Below are 16744 nucleotides of genomic sequence, written 5' to 3'. Positions count from 1 at the left end.
TTTGGACCGTACTGTTAATTTGCAACAAATGAGCAAATATATGCCGTAAGTTGAAAAAAAAGAGAATATTTCACAATGGGTGCTAATATCGTTTAAAGCCAAAGTCAAAGGAGAAGATGTGAAAGAACAAAAATGAAGAATCTATAATTTTGTATACCATACGTGTTAAGTCATTTGTTCAACCTTCCTGACCACGTTGATTTCATAATGAAGGCAAATTTTTGTAAAAACTTTTTTTAATTCGCACGCTTGCATCAGTTTATTTTGGGCTTCCCGGAATATGTCATCCATATAATCAAATCAACATGGCGTAATACTTTAAATGACTAGAATCGTGAATACGTGTTGAAGAAATAGGAAAAATGATTTTTTTAAAGAATATTTCCTGAATTACCTATTTCGTTTTGCAGACGTTCTATTATGAAAGCGAACCGTTATATAAAAGGTGTCGAATTAACATTTCGACAAAAAAAACGGCTTAATAGCTGAGAAACCTTTTAGTTAAACAGGCAAAGAGCTCAATTTTCGTAGGAACAAATCCGCCTGGCATAAAACAAGCCTTCTGGCGGAAATCTAACGTGTGTCCAAACGTGACATTTTGGTTTCCTTGTTAAGGCCGTGTTGATTTGATTATATGGATGACATCCGCGCGCGCATCAAGTTTCATCCGTTTCCAACAAAAAAAGAAGTTTTCGGTCATACTGTAAATCGCACAAAGCAGCTGTAAAATGAAAAAAATATATGCTGTATAAATTGCAAAATAAAATTTCGGAAATTGGATATTGATGTCGTAGAATGCCAAATTAATGCCAAAGTCAAAGAAGAAGATGTGAAAGAACAAAAATGAGCGTTCTATTATTGGGTACACCGTACTTTTTGTTTTTTGTTTGTTTTTTGAATCTTTGTTTATTCATGATAAGCTCAAATCAGCACGCAGTCCGCTTTTCATTGAGGTCATGAGGGAAGAGGTAAGGGTCAGATACAATATAACAGAGATACACAGTCATTTGAGTCCTAATAACTCTATCAACATATATCATTACATATTTATGGTACAACAATATACAATTGCTACAACATATAGTAGGGCGCAAGCTGGTTCATAGTCCGTGTCCGTTCGTTTAGTTCATTTCCGTTACTTCAAGAGTCTCTTAAAGGAAGTCAGATTCGGAGCCGTACGTGTGTCTGGCGGTATTCTGTTCCAGACATTTTAAGTTGTTAGGTTTTAAGTTTTGTTCATCCTTCCCGACCACATCATCAAAATGAAGGCATGCAACTTTTGTTTTTTGCCAAACTTTTCTTTTATTTGCACGCTCGCAGCAGTTTTGGGGTCCACGAAGGATGTCATCCATGTAATCAAATCAATATGGCCTTACGGCACGAAAATAATTCAAATACCATGTACCAAGTCTACAAATGTAATTCCGCTTTTAATTTGTTCACGTACTAAACATGCTAACTACTCAGCAAGACATTACCACAGTCAAGTAGGATGTCTTAATTGAAATCTTTAAAACCCATTTTTCGTTTTTCATGTACCGCAACCAAAGCGATATTAGGGCAAAAAAATGATAATAAAAAATGCTGAAATCTTTATGGTAGTGACATTTACTAACATTGTTTAGCACATTTGCGTTACTAACTTCATATTTTAGGATTTTAAAACAGCGCAAAATTGATGATGATCCCCTTAGTTTTGCGAGCCTACAAAAACTCCGGCCACGATTTTCAGTGAGTTTTCACATCATAACAACGTCATATTTTTGTATCATGGACGTTGCTGTACATTGTGACAGTGCTGTTTGAACTACTAGTCATGTATAGAAATAACTCAATAAATTGACTTTCAAAATCCGATTTTTTGGACCCTTATATTGCTTGGGTTTCCTTTAAGTTTAAATAAGATCTTTAAAACTCAATCTTAGTTTTCCATATACCGTATCAAAAGCGTAAAGACATTTGCGATTGTAATCTCCAAGCAGATGTGTGGTGTTGGCACGGTGTGTCGTTGGCGGGAACTCTCGCAAGGGCAGCTGGGAAAATCAATAATCCAAGATGGCGGAGTGTTGTTTCCGTTTTTGACGATATTTGTTTGCAAACTCCTAAATAACAAAACTCCTGTTTGTGCACCAGTAATAGATCTATTCCAGGACTCCTTCAGAGTATAAGGGCTTTGTTATGCACCCAGTGGAGTGTCCACAGAAATCCTGGAACAACAGAAATCAAGGTATTTTGTGCGAGGATGCGGACTTGTTTTGAAAGGTAAGCAGGACGAGTCCTTGGGTATGGGAGGGGCGTAGAAATCGTTCGCTAGAAAATTATTTCGGTGATAAAACATCGTCAAATCTTTGTCCTTGACTACTTATAGTTTAATAGAGGTGCAGGTCCCTTTTTTAGACTGTCTGTGCTTGTAGAAATGGTTGAATCGTTCGACGCCGGGAGTAGAGTTACACAGGAATATCTCTGGAAAACACATAACAGACACGCCGGTTCGACAACAGCTAATTATGTGTGAGTCACGTAGTGTAACATTCATCGTCAACAGTGACGTTAGGAAGCTTCAAGAAAACTATTTACCTCTCAGCACGTAGGAAACGCACGATTCAACCGTATTTGGGTATCGTTAAATACTGGTTATCAAAAAAGAAGAAGAGCCAATCAAAAACTGTGCGTGGATGATCGAATTATGTCACGGTAAGCCGTTCTATTTCTCTGTGGTTGTTGTGAATTTCTGCTGGATGACAAATCTTGTTTGTGAAGAGTAGAACAAGGACGTGGTTGTGCTTCTTGCAATAACAAGAGCTTGTATCGTGACTGACATACAGTCCAGTTGGATTCTTAGACTGAAAAAGGCCAGTTTCACACGGAAAAGGTACTGTCTAAGTACTATAACTCATGCTAACGAAATATAATTTGTTGGATAAGATTTTACAAGTTATAAGTTATAACAAGTGGACGATGATGTTTAACTTTGTAACAATATGCTCATATCTGCCTTCCTTGTTTAACTAATATTATTCTTTGACAAAGATAGTGACATGATATGTTCTACATGTAGCTGTGATTTCTGTTCTATGTACATTATTCCTGAAATATTAATGTAGAACAACAGTAATATATTTATTCATTCAGATTTACCACATTTGTGGAAGGATTGACATAACAGGTGACTATCACCTTTTCAAGATGTCAGACCAGACCAGACTGTAAATATTAATAATGTTGATATTGATAATAACTTTATTGCAAGTTCATGCCCGAAGGCTAATTGCAGACAAACAAGTACATGGGAATACATGGGAATCGATAACATCACTAGTCGTATAGTGATTGATTTTTTTAATTATTTGATTTTTTTTGGTATGAGGTGGCCATGAATGGTGAGAAGTTTTTAGATTAGAGGTCAGATACTCAGATTCAAGGTAATCCCAATCAAGATGACTTAAAGTTAAAATCAAAACAATATCATAACAAAGGAATATGATTTCTGCATGATCTTTGACTTTTGTACGTTGTGTGTATGTGAGGTGTTAATTCCCTCCAAACATCTGCTTGGAGGTGAACTCTAAGTGCCCTTTCTTCAACTTTTAAGGTGATTTTAAAGCTTTTTAAGTAGCTGTTATCTCCGCAATATCATAACAAAGAAATATGATAACTGCATTATCATTGACTTTTGTATGTCGTGTGTATGTTCCTTCCCTTCGAACGTCTGCTTGGAGGTGAACTCTAAGTGCCCTTTCTTCAAGGTGATTTTAAAGCTTTTAAAGTGTGAGGAAGTAGCCGTTATCTCTGTCCACAGCTTAGTGGATGAGTTTATCTGTGAATCTGGCAGCTGCAAGGCTTAGTCAGATGCTGGGGTGATAACGATTACAGTCTTTTGATATCTACATAATTAGGTGGTATTGTGGCCGTGCTTTGTTTGTGTCTTGTTGTCATTTTGTATTCAAATTAGCAGATGTTCCAGGAGCTTTAATAGCTGTCACTCTCTTGGGTTGTCCGAAATTAAATGTACAAATTTGTTGGTGATGTTCTCTATCTGTATTACAGTATATAATGTAAATGCATAAATGTTCGCAGTGGTTTTCTGTTGGTGGTTTACGCGACGAACTCTTCAGCACGAAATTAAAACCACCGCGAAACGTTTTGCCCACCTATGACTGTAGCGCTACTATTGTTTCAAACACGAACTTACAGTTCTGTAAAACTGCAGCGTACACTCCATTTTCTCCGGGGCCCTACTGCGAAATAAAAACCATGCAAACTTAAATGCATTTACAGTAGCTGTTTTATCACTAGATATTGATATTGATATTCGAGAGAAGAAAAATATTTTATAGACAGAGTACAGCAGGAGTGCTGAGAATAAAGATATTTCCTATCAAAGTTGAAACTTGAAGGCATGATTGGCAGATATCATTCTAAAAAGGACTTAAATCAGCCAATGTCAGGACTTAGGGTAACTACCAATATACCAATACCTGCTTCTTGCCCTACCCATCATACACATGCAAATTTCTCTGACGTCCTAATACTGTGACACATCAAGACACATGTAAGGTTAATTTCATTATCTACTAGCATGTCAGTAGCTTGTTGCCCATTTCTCTGGAGCAGATGACTGTTCTGTCAGTTTGCTACAAGCAGATTTTGGGTTGACAAATCGTAACAATTTTCTGACAGCCCCGTTTTTGAGACAGACAATTGTTGGGATGCTTTTGAAGACACCTGTTACAACTGAACAGAACTTAACTTACAGTCACATCTTTAAGTAGTGAAAAAAGACATGATTGAAAGATTTTCAAATTGAGAAATATACCATTTCGTTTTGTTCAGGAATTGATCTCAGCTGTCTAGCTTGAATTTCAAGCTTAATTAGTGTGATGGTGTAGTAACAAAGATATACTGTAATTCACTTTATCTTCACGGTAGCAAAATTTCACGCTACATAAGGAAAATGGAGATTTTCAATGAACTTAAACTTCACGGTGGTGGCAAGTGATTTGCAGAACAGGTTTTTTTCACTGTGATGACAAGTTCACTGTAGAGAGGCGACCGTGAAAACAGTGAACATAAAGCTACAGTGAAAGAAACAAGACTTACAGTATAACATATGGACTTGCTCAACTGTTTTTTAAGTGTGGCACTTATCGGAATCTGTTATATAATATTATCTCTCATAAATCAAAGTAAACTTAGACAAGTTATTCATTCCCTGGTGTGCAAATATTTGATCCATGTCTAGAGGGCAAAGTTTCCTCTATATCGTATCAAACAATGGGTACTTCTGTCTGTGCAGAAATAGTTGTGGGCTCTTTGGTGCCTTATTATATACTGTAGATGTGCCTAGTGGTTAGCGCGTTTAATTCCCAAGCCGTGCGGATTGGGATCGGCGTGAGTTCGAATCCCGGGAGCGGCGTTCTCGCACCTTTAGGTTTTTACAGTGGTTCCCACACCGGCCCTGTGAGTAACGATCAGATCACACAGGGATATCGCACTCGGAGACTCGGGACGAGTCTTGAAAGAAAAGGGGGAGAAGTGTAACAGTGGGGATCAACCTCCACTAAATGACCAATCTAACTGGTCTGGACCTTTTAGCCTAGTGGTTAGCGTGTTGGATTCCCAAGCCGTGCGGATTGGGATCGGCGTGAGTTTGAATCCCGGGAGCAGCGTACTCGCCCCTTTGGGTTTTTACAAATGCATCTAAGTTCGCATGGTTTTTATTTCACTAAGGCGAAAATGGGGTGTTTGCGGTGGTTTTAAGTTTGCGGCAGTGCTATAGTCACATACTGCTACATTATTGGACAAAAATGTTCGCGGTGGTTTAAAGTTCGCGGTGAAACGGCTGCCGCGAAAACCGCGGACATGAAACCACCGCAAACATTTCTGCATTTACAGTATTTGTGCAAGTGTAGGCTGGATGCAGGGCTGTCCCCAGGACCCGTCCTTCCATCCTAGGACGGAAATTTGCTTCTTGGGACAGAAAAAATTCCACCCTTTCCGTCCCCAAAATATCAATTTCATGAGATAAACCTGGTGAAAACGTTTTTTTTTTGACAGATTCAACAATGAAAATTAAAAAAAAATTGACTCCCAAACAATGAGTGGGACGGAATAAAATGTAAAGCTTGCTGGATTTTAGGAATAAATGAAAAGAAACTATTAACTTAATGATAAGGCATAGGGCCGGAAATGGCTGTCTATAGTATCGAAGTATTGTTTACTATGATTTGAATTTTCTATTTGCAACTTCACAACATTTTCCAAGAAATCCTGAAAGTCCAGTCGTAATTGGTTAATATACCAATTACCAATAATCCTTTTATAGATTGATCTAATTACTGTTCTCATTGCTGCAATTTTCAGTGGTAATGTTGCTGTAATATTGGTGTCAATGTAGTTATCTTAGCTGGCGTGGCAGTTGGGAGGGAGTGGGGGGACTGTGACCATATTTGGTCAGTTCATGTACATGTACCTTACAGAAATTTTCAAATGTTCATCTAAGGCCCCGTTCATGATTCAAAAAATAAAACTGGTCGAATCGTTTCTGATATATTCCGAATTGAAAGGTTCACATTTTGCATCCGCGATGCAAACTTGCACCCGCGCTGAAAACGGTTTACATCGAATTTGCATACTATACAAAGTCTGCTGTAATCTCGCACTTCGAGTTGGCAGCCGTAACAAGAACTATGACTTCATGTACCTGTACTAGTATGTGCGACGTCATAAACATCAAGGTGAACCGGTTCTGTAATGCTTTTGCGTTCATGATGACAATTCCGCGAAACTGTTTTATTCTGAACCGTTGCAGACTACCTCGCGAGGCAGTTCAGAATAAAACGGAACGAAACCGCCATGTTCACAAGTAAAACTGTTAACTTTGCTGAAATGGTTCGAACTGTTTTACTTTTTCAATCATGAACGGGGCCTAAGTAAGGGTCACACATGTTAGTAGCGAACCGTCTTTCTACAACAATTGGTCAGATTCGTCAGAACCACTATAGACTGTAGTTCAAATTGTACAAAAAATATCTTTTGAACCTTTTAGACATATCAGTGTAGCTGTTCCATTCAAAGTTGTATGTAAGATTGAACATCATTATGTATATTATGAATAATACAGGTTCATTTAATTTTAAGGGTCACACATGGTAGAAGCAAACTGTCTTTCTACATCAAGTGTTCAGATTCGTCAGAAACCACTATAGACTGTAGTTCAAATTGATAAAAAAAGATCCTTTGAAAGTTTGAACCTTTTGCTTGTAGCATAGCAGTGGCTTGAGCTGTATCGTACTGATTTTAACTATTTAAAGGGACGTATTGTAGTATCTTACCGACAAAAACATGAAAACAAAGTCACTGTTTTCGTGTTTCTGCAATACGTCCCTTTAAGATGGTGTAATGATATTGATTCATGTATTATGTACTTTGTACATGTTACATATGAGCCAAACGGCTGCAAGGCCTTCTGTCAAGGTTACTTCTAAATTTGCCCTGATCCAAACATGTAGCTACAGCTGACAATCTGGTCAGTCCTATGGTCCTGTAAGGTCGATAACCCCCCAGATCTTAACCTTTATTTGGGCCACTCAGGGTCATTGGCATTAAACTCAAAAGGTTATTGACTTGCGTTTGCTCCCCTGCTGGAAACACTGATCAGAACATTCAGATTTGTACAATGTTAGGAAAACATTTGGGGAAACTATAAAATTTACTTATTACAATAGCTATATGTATAATCTTAAGTAGATATAGAACAAGTGCCATATTAGTTATTGTTTTAGTAGAAGATTTTTCTTTACCCCCATGCAATTTACAATTTGGCTTCGATGTGCGAGAAGCCATACAGTGTACACATCTCTTAAGGTTGATTGATTTCCTTACGAAAGGAATTTTTCAATTGGACTGGAGAAGTGCTCTTCAGTCCATCCCTAATGCACTTCCTGCTTGCACTGGCATAATTTGCATATTGTTGAAGTTGGAGCACGTTGTTTACCCATACTAACTTGTGTAACGCATGTTTTATAATCCGATACATTGTCTTGTGGTGGTGCTGGGATATTTTCACGGAGAAAAGAGCGTTTTCGGGAAAGACTGTACGGCAGCATGTAAGAACCTGGCCCAAGTGCGACTAGGGTTCAATCGGCATTTTGGCAAGAGGGCGCAGGCCGGGAGCAAGAGGGCGCGCCGCCCCTGTTACCTTGTTTAAACGAACCCCTGTAACTTCTTGTACATTAAGTTGAACTTGAAGTACCTAGTTCTGCCAGATCTTTCCTTGGTCACTGACGAAAGATAGCTGATGCTGTTTGAAAGGTCTGACTGTTTCAAAATTTTATCTAGTTGCTTTCAAGAGTTTTTACTATTTTTGGTGTTGAAGTACTTTGTTTACCATCGCGTCTACACTTAGATGAGAAAAGCAACATGCTTGAAATTTCAAGGCACAAAGTCATGATCAGTTCATGTTGGAAACAAATACTCATATGTAGATGTACCGACTGATATGAATTAACTGCATTTGGCATTTACATAACCTCGCAAACTGTGTCATTGCCATATATATATTAGGAAGTCTGTCGGTAACATTTCTGGATTTGGGGGCGCTGATCTTTAGGTAGTCAACGGTAATGGAAAAACTGACCTGTCGAGAATGTTCCCACATACCGTAAATCATGAAATATTTGCGATGATTCTATATTGGTGGTGAGGCAGAGCTCTCATCACAAACTCATCACACCTCATTCATGTGGTTTGTAGGGTTCCCATGGTGATGGGCTGTCAATCACCTGGATTGGGGAATGATTAATTCATTGTGACAGATTTAAAGAAGTAGTTTTTGCCCCAAATAGTTGCTTTGGTCACACTATACAGTTATTTTCATTGATTCAAATTCTTGATTTTCACCTTCCTGTAAAATTTGAATGCAGCGAACTTAACTGAATTAATAAATAAGTTTATTGCATGTTGACAACAATGCCGAGGTACAGACCTAAAGTAAAACATAAGGCATACATGTGATACAAGATCATACTATATTGCTAGTCTACAATAATTTTCTATTTCTACAGTACTAATGTGGGGTTTGATTTCTTCTTTGAAAGCAGTGGAAAATAAAAAATCCCACACTTTCGATGATGAGTGGGTTGGTTGATTTCAAAAGGAATATGAGTTTCTGTGTATTTCTTAATGTAGAAAAGCATTTAGAGATTTCAGATATATGTGTACGTGTGTAGTACTAGTACTCTTTTATGGACCAATCACATGGCAGTGCCCTGATCCTTTTGTGGTGTTTGAAAAAAGTCATCTTGACATTTAAATTTTTAGATGCTGAAAACAAAATAAGTTCTATATGTAGCCCATGTTTATCTGATGCGTGCTGTATCTTCAACACATCTGTCTGAAATAAGCCATCTTCAAAGGAGCGTTCCATTCATAGATCTGCGTTGTTTGTTTCGGTCGAGTTGGGAGTATTACGTAAAGGTACCAGCTGGCGAATAAGTGGAAACCTGTTGCGTACTTGATTGTTGAAGGACTGATACACATGGCAAACATACAACATCTGGGACTGTCGCATTCAAGCATAGCGGAAACAAGGTAGACAGAAATTGTAGAGAGGAAATATCTCCTTCAATACCCTGAAGAAAAACAGCTCGAGAAAGGACTTCTGGTTGAGTTGGTGAGTCAGCTGTAGTGTGTAGCTGATTGTTTTCATGTTGACTGTATTGTCATTCCTTCGTTCAGGTACATACTAGAAGAATATAGATGTACTGCGTGGGTTTTTGTTACAATATACAGTTGTTAATGATTTGTGTAGTTCTTGATGCTGATATGTACATTGTACATGTAAATTGTATGTTCACATTGTTGTACATTTACATAATTTTTGATCTTTGGCTCTTCATATGTGCCATAAAACACAATGTTGACTGGTTACCAGGAAATAAGATTATTGTAAGCTTAGGACAGCAAAACCCATAGAATGTCAAAGAATTGGTATATCATATTGTGATTTTTAAAATCAATTTGTTGACAAGAATGGGACATAAATGGTCACATTTCTAGTTTGTATGACCATAGAATAATTATTTATTGAAGGAAAAAAAAAATGGCAAGGGGGGGAAAAAGACAAGAAAATTTTTCCCCAAAAACAATTATACATATTATTATACATGCAAGATATAAGAATTTGAAGGAGCAAAATTTATGGGGTCCTTAGATTTGATAGTTTAATTATGTTGTACAATCCCTCCTGGTCCGTTCTGTGCTGTACATCCTGCTTTCAAATTTGTTAGATCTGACCTTCCTGCCTTAGGGATTAATTATCATTGTGACTGAGAACAAACATTCCTTCTCTTCATACAGGGTTGCCACGGTGATGAGCTGTCAATCATTCTGATTGGGATTGATTGATTTATTGAGACAGAGATTAATTAAAAGAAACAGTTTTAGCCTCCAAATAGTAGAATGAATTTTAATTCTGTTTGACAGTTTGACAGATCTTTGCATCAGCGATGATGGAAATAACAAGCGATTTGTTACCGCTTTCTGAAGTATCGTTATTATCTACTGCTTCTGCATCCGTAGTCATGGAAACACCCTGCAGCGTGTTACGTCAGAAACGTGCGTTTATGTATGAGTGACAGTTCCCTGCGGTGTGGAACCTGTTTATTTCATGTCAGTTATACTTATAGGTACTGTTAATGCATTCAAGTTCACATGGTTGTTATTTAGCGCTAAGGGGAAAATGGAGTGTTCGCGGTGGTTTTGATTTCATGGCAGCGCTATAGTCACATACTGCTAACAGTATCGTGGTGGTTTTAATTTCGCAGTGAAACGGTCGCCGTGAAAACCGTGAACATAAAACCACCGCGAACATTTCTGCATTTACAGTACTAGGTTCTTCATCCACAGCCATGGAAACGTCCTTTGACACGTTACGTCAGAAACGTGCTTATATACTTGGGCTACTGTTCCCTAGTATGTAGAATCTGATCTTAACCAGTTTGTGTCACGTGTCCGTTACAGATGTGGACAAGGCAGTAAGAACCGGGCTATGCGGATGACGCAGGCGGCAACTTGGGCAGAAACAACACCTCATACCTGCTAGAGACTGTTAACATCTCCGACTACCAGACTCCACCATGCCACCCTCTTCAGGAGAGCTATGGGGAATGCACTTAATGCCCCCAAAGGTACGTTGCTAGGTTATGTTTCGGGTTTTTTTCTGAGCGTCAAAAAGGACCTAACGTCTATTATAATTACTGTAATCCACTTTATCTTCACAGTAGCAAAATTTCAAGGTGTAAGGAAAGTGGACAAATTTACCTTCATGGTGGCTGGATGGCAGCAAGTGATTTACAGAACGGATGTGTGAAAGAATCATAGATAATTACAACAGTTTTTTGATAAGTTCACGGTACAGAGGTGACCGTGAAAACAGTGGACATAAAGTTACAGTGAAAGAAACAAGAATTACAGTACTATTAATATCATTCCATTAGGTTTAAAGAAATAGACATGCCTTCAGGTACTAGAGTTATCAATCCAGAATTTAGGTTCACTTTTCACTTTCTTCGTGGCATCCTTCTTATTTCTGGGATCGTTCAAGAATGTTTGAATTTTGGGTTGATGCAGGTGCCAGTGGACTGTCTCCTCCCGACGGGAATTATGATCACGCTGGACGTTCCACGGGAAGCTACGCTAGAGCACATAAAAGGAGACCTTTGGCGAGAGGCCAGAAAATACCCGCTCTTCCACAAACTGCAGGATGAGACCATGTACATATTTATCAGTATTACACAGGTGAGTACCTCAGTCTGTTATTACAGGTTTGCATAGCAAAACCTTTGTTGGATCTGTTGGTATGTGTGGTGGCCGCCATCTTGAATTGTGATGTCACAGGGTCACCATACCGTTTTCTTGGGAGGGGTGTTTTTTGGGGTCACTAGCATTCTCTCTATTTTTAACAATTCGGCACACAACTATCACTCATTCCACTCAAATAAAAAGAAAAATTCAATACCAATTCCTATTTATAAAAAGACCCCTTAATCGCTAAACTAACATAGCAAACCTGAAGTATATTTAGCACAAATACTATAACTGTTGACATGACAGTAAACAAAAGGTAGGTCAGTGGTAAGATTAAACAGGAATATTGATTATGATACACTCATACAGGAAAAATATAAGAAGGAAAACTGCTTGTGACTGAAAAATCTGGACAGTTAGTCACATGGACATTAGACAACTAGAAAATACTGTAATTCACTTTATCTTCACGATGTAAGCAAAATGGACATTTTCACTGAACTTTAACTTCACGGTGGCGGCAAGTGATTTACAGAACTGATGTATGAAGGAATCATAAATGATAACAACAGTTTTTTTCACGGTGATGATAAGTTCACGGTACAGAGGTAACCGTGAAAACAGTGAACATAAAGTTACAGTGAAAGAAACAAGAATTACAGTACTAGTAATACAAGACTTACACATATTGATGTATGATTTCAGGAGGCAGAAAAGGAAGAATTTTACGACGAGACCAGGAGATTTTGTGACCTTAGACTCTTCCAACCATGGCTGAAGGTCACAGAACCCCGGGGCAACAGGGAGGAGAAAATACTCAACTCAGAAATAAGTGAGCCCTTCAGAATTCTTCATTGAATAACAGCATTATTAACAATGGAACTCTGTTACAAAATGTATGGTACATGATACACTTGTGCCTATATACATGACGAACATGTATATAATGCTGCTTGAGTTACGTATTAATATTTTTTTGGTTTAGGTAAAGTTTGCGGCCAAAGTACACAATGGTGGGTCAATGTAGAAAATAACTTCTTCCCTGCAAGCTTAACCTAAACAAAAAAATGTTGATATGCAACTCATACAGACTTGAATATACATGTACTATCTCTGAGGTGACCTAGTATGTATCATGATACAGAGTATTGGTTTATGAGAGGTATTAAAGGAGGCCATATACAACAGGGCACTCCAGTCATCACTAAACTGAGACGGTGGGCGTTATAATTTTCCTGGCACTATTGACCAATTGCTGACGTCACGTATCCGTAATGACATGTGTCTGTAACTCTCGCGAGTTTACGTTCGGAAGTGAGTGGTCATTATTGATCCCGAAGAAGGCGACAGTGGTCGGTGAAAATTTGATCCATGTATACCTTAGTGTTGGAAGAAAGTATAGCATTGTACTATGATACAAATTATCGGTATTTGTGTTTTCCACAGGTCTTGCTATAAGCATGCCCGTGACAGAATTCGGCACAGTGAAAGACCCGGAGGTAATGGACTTCCGCAGAAACATCCTGACGACGTGTCAACAGTCGGTCACGGAGAGGGACAGCGACGGCTTGAGCGGACAGTCTCTCTACGTCTACCCGCCAATCATTGAGACAGACCCCTCGCTACCAAAAAACCTGGACGCCAAACTGGACATAGGTGCAGCACAATAGGTTCTAGCCCGTGTTGTTGAACTTTCGAACTTTCCTAAAACTGTGATATAAGGATGTAGGAATGGTTCATCACCTTTTCAAGCCAAACTCTTCTGTGCTACCAGTGATAATGTCCCTTCCTATTCCTATCAACATGTAATAACACTTTGCATGTTTCTCCGTCTTTCACAGGGCACATCATTGTGACGATCTGGGTGTTAACAAGAGAAAACGAGAGACAAAAGTACACAGTTAAAGTCTCCAAGTCTTCTCTACCTGAAGATGTTATAGCCGGGGCAATAAAGTGAGTATCATACGCTCAGCAAAAGCAAAAGACACTCAATGTCCTTCATACCATGGGCCCTAAGACTTTACTACAGTTCCCTTTAGTCTTTTGGTCTACAAAATGTTTTGTTTTGAATACCACTACCAACTATTATGTCATGATGAAACTATCTGAACAGCTCTTGTTGTAAATATCTTGCACATGCTGAAAAGGACTCGGCTACTCAATGATGAAACATGATGTGGATTCCACATTTCTTAAAATTATAGATTTAGTTTAGCACTGCCATTCGTTTCGTTATTCCTTTTATCATATGGCTTTTACTCCTTTATAGATTAAATTGTATCGTTCATCAATGTAATCAACTGTAAATATCGGCGTAATTCATGCTGCAAGGCCGATTTGTGTTGTTTCCTCGAATAAAACCATACATATGTCCTTAGAATGTATAAATGCTCTAATTTCCAAATTGTTGAATCACTACCATAAGGCTATTCAGGAAGACTCTTGTAGACCTCTCCAATTTGTAAGTAGGTTATGTGTGGGTGACTAGACCAATAGACGGTTGTAGGGTCTGAAGGTTCATAATGAAAGAGTTCAGTGGTTCTCTTACACAGTGAAATTCTTTCATAATGTTGCCTTTCGTATATACCAACACACATGAATTTTCATGCTAATATAATGTCATTTTCCCCAGAATCTGACAGTAACATTCTTAGTTCGCTTGACAAACTAAATTTACTAAAATGAGTAGTTTGCACCATAGCCTGTCACAGTTTACATGCTGACCTTTACCCTGGTGCCTCTGTCCAATCAGGAAGAAGACGAGAACGATGGGTTTGACCCCTGAGCAGCAGCAGCAGTGTATAGAGGGGTACCAGAGCAGCTATGTACTAAAAGTGTGCGGAGCTGAGGAGTACATGTTAGGCAGATATCCCATCATACAATATAAGGTACCATCAGCTATTTTTATATTACACTTAGGCCACAGCAATTTTATTTGTTGATTCTCGGATTTTTTCAGAAAAAAATTGGGGTGACAGGGCGGAAAAAAAAAAATTTTGCAAACAGTCTGGGGTTAAGATAAGGGTTTACATAACATAAAGAATAAAATTATTCAAGTTTCAGCTTTGTATGGCTCATTTTATGCAATGCACCCCTTCTTTGATCTAGTGCTATAATTTCAGTAACAAAATTACCTTTTGCCATGTAATATATGGATTGATACATGTATTGAGAAATGGTTTTGAAAATGATTAATGTGACCACATTGATGAAGGTTAGATATCCACCTAGTAAGATACGCCAAAAATAGTTACTCAAGCAACTGGATAAAATTTTGAAACAGTCAGACGTTTCAGACAGCATCCGCTGTCTTTCGTCAGTGACTGGATGCTGTCTGAAACGTCTGACTGTTTCAAAATTTTATCCAGTTGCTTGAGTAACTATTTTTGGCATAATGTGACCACACTTTTTAGGTATGTGCAGGCCTAAATAATCTCTTTTGGTGGCTATTAAGTTTTACAAGTGAACAAATGATAAAATTAGGAGTTTCAAAATGGGAAAAACAGGAGAAGCTATTCCGAGAAGCAACAAAAAACATTGGCGTGGCCTTATCGAAAAGAGTAGTGAGCTGTAGGGAAGCCGCAATGCACCACTAGCTAACGAAAATGCGTCGTGCTTTGTCTTCAGTCTGGGGTTCGACCGCTTTACTTTTACCTTATACTTCAACAAGTGTTTCTTGTAGTTTTGACTGCTGGCTACCACATGTTGATTCTCTTGGGAAAGTTATGTCTGACTTTGTAGCAGAGCCCTCTAGCAACTGGTCTTTGTATTGCAGCCTATGCTAGAGTTAGGCATCTGGGCACTGTTTTTGAAGTTTGATTTTTTGGTAGTTAGGTAGGGACATCAGTAGTTGAAACTGAAGAAAATGCCATATGGCATGACAAAACCACCTTATAGTGAGGAAGTATTCTTTTTTTTTGGCGACGCCTCTAGGGCGGAGCCGTTTGTATAGTACTGGGATCAAAGTTGTTGTGTGTTTTTTCCAGTACATTCGAATGTGCCTGTCGAGAAGTAGGTTTCCCAACCTTATGTTGATGTCCAAAGAGGGCGTGTACTCCTCGCTGCCAGCGTCCACATTCCGCCTGCCGTCCTACGCTCGCAGGGGCTCCAGCGCCGTACTCAATCCTGCCAACGGCACGGCACAAATACGCTGTATCTACGACATCCAGAGCCCTCTCAGAATAAAGATACTGTGTGCAACGTACGTCAACGTAAAGGAACACGACAAGGTAGGAAGTTTTGCATTATTTTTCACTTCCTTATGAAATATGGTTGCCACATTGTGAAAAATCATCTGAAGTTGCCAGTCTAGTAGGCTTGATTTGCAACTTTTAACTTAAAGGTATTGCTTCGTTTTAAGTCCTGATACTTTGGGCACTCAAAACTGCTTAAGAAGACACAATGGCCAAGTGGTCCTTATGTAGAGGTGGTTACTTGTACAGGTTGTCTGTACCGTAAAAACTGTCCAAGAAGACCACTCAGGGGACCGATACAATCTGGTCTATGTGGACAGGTGATCACTATGGACTGGATTGTTAATGCTTGTGTCAATGGGAAAAATTATCAAAGGGACCACCAAAAAGTGGTCACATTGGCCAGGTGGTCCTTATGTAGAGGTGGTTACTTGTACAGGTTGACTGTACTGTAAAAACTGTCCAAGAAGACCACTCAGTGGACTGATAAAATCTGGTCTATGTGGACAGGTGGTCACTATAGACAGAATTCTTAATGCTTGTGTCAATGGAAAAATTATCTAAGGGACCACCAAAAGTATTCACAATCGCCAGATGGTCTTTAAGTAGGGGTGGTCACTGTACAGGTTTGTTTTTTATTGAGACTTTATATCCTCTTCTACCTTGCCATACAATTTGGTTCTGGAAAATTGCCATCTACATGTAGCAGCCTTTGTGATAGGCAGGCTATTAGCTAGCAGAGC

The 16744-nt window shown here is 38.7% G+C and overlaps 1 protein-coding gene across 3 annotated transcripts in view; it reads left to right on the top strand.

Moving 5' to 3' along the window:
• The first annotated feature begins 2021 nt into the window (after nucleotides 1-2021).
• Nucleotides 2022-16744, top strand: part of LOC136442808 (phosphatidylinositol 4,5-bisphosphate 3-kinase catalytic subunit alpha isoform-like) — a 58505-nt gene continuing 43782 nt past the window's right edge. Inside the window, exons 1-8 of one of the 3 annotated variants that reach the window (XM_066439746.1) lie at nucleotides 2022-2227; nucleotides 11023-11189; nucleotides 11632-11799; nucleotides 12514-12640; nucleotides 13255-13464; nucleotides 13650-13761; nucleotides 14561-14696; nucleotides 15795-16037. In XM_066439746.1, the coding sequence (XP_066295843.1) occupies nucleotides 11139-11189; nucleotides 11632-11799; nucleotides 12514-12640; nucleotides 13255-13464; nucleotides 13650-13761; nucleotides 14561-14696; nucleotides 15795-16037 (1047 nt within the window). In that variant the 5' untranslated portion in view covers nucleotides 2022-2227; nucleotides 11023-11138. Of the gene's footprint in view, nucleotides 2263-2639; nucleotides 2695-11022; nucleotides 11190-11631; nucleotides 11800-12513; nucleotides 12641-13254; nucleotides 13465-13649; nucleotides 13762-14560; nucleotides 14697-15794; nucleotides 16038-16744 lie in introns of those variants that run through there. The other 2 variants (XM_066439744.1, XM_066439747.1) reach the window with 2 other exon arrangements.

The sequence above is a fragment of the Branchiostoma lanceolatum genome, chromosome 10 (genome assembly GCF_035083965.1).
Source record: "Branchiostoma lanceolatum isolate klBraLanc5 chromosome 10, klBraLanc5.hap2, whole genome shotgun sequence".
Lineage (NCBI taxonomy): Eukaryota > Metazoa > Chordata > Leptocardii > Amphioxiformes > Branchiostomatidae > Branchiostoma > Branchiostoma lanceolatum.
This window is presented reverse-complemented; position numbering and strand designations above follow the sequence as displayed.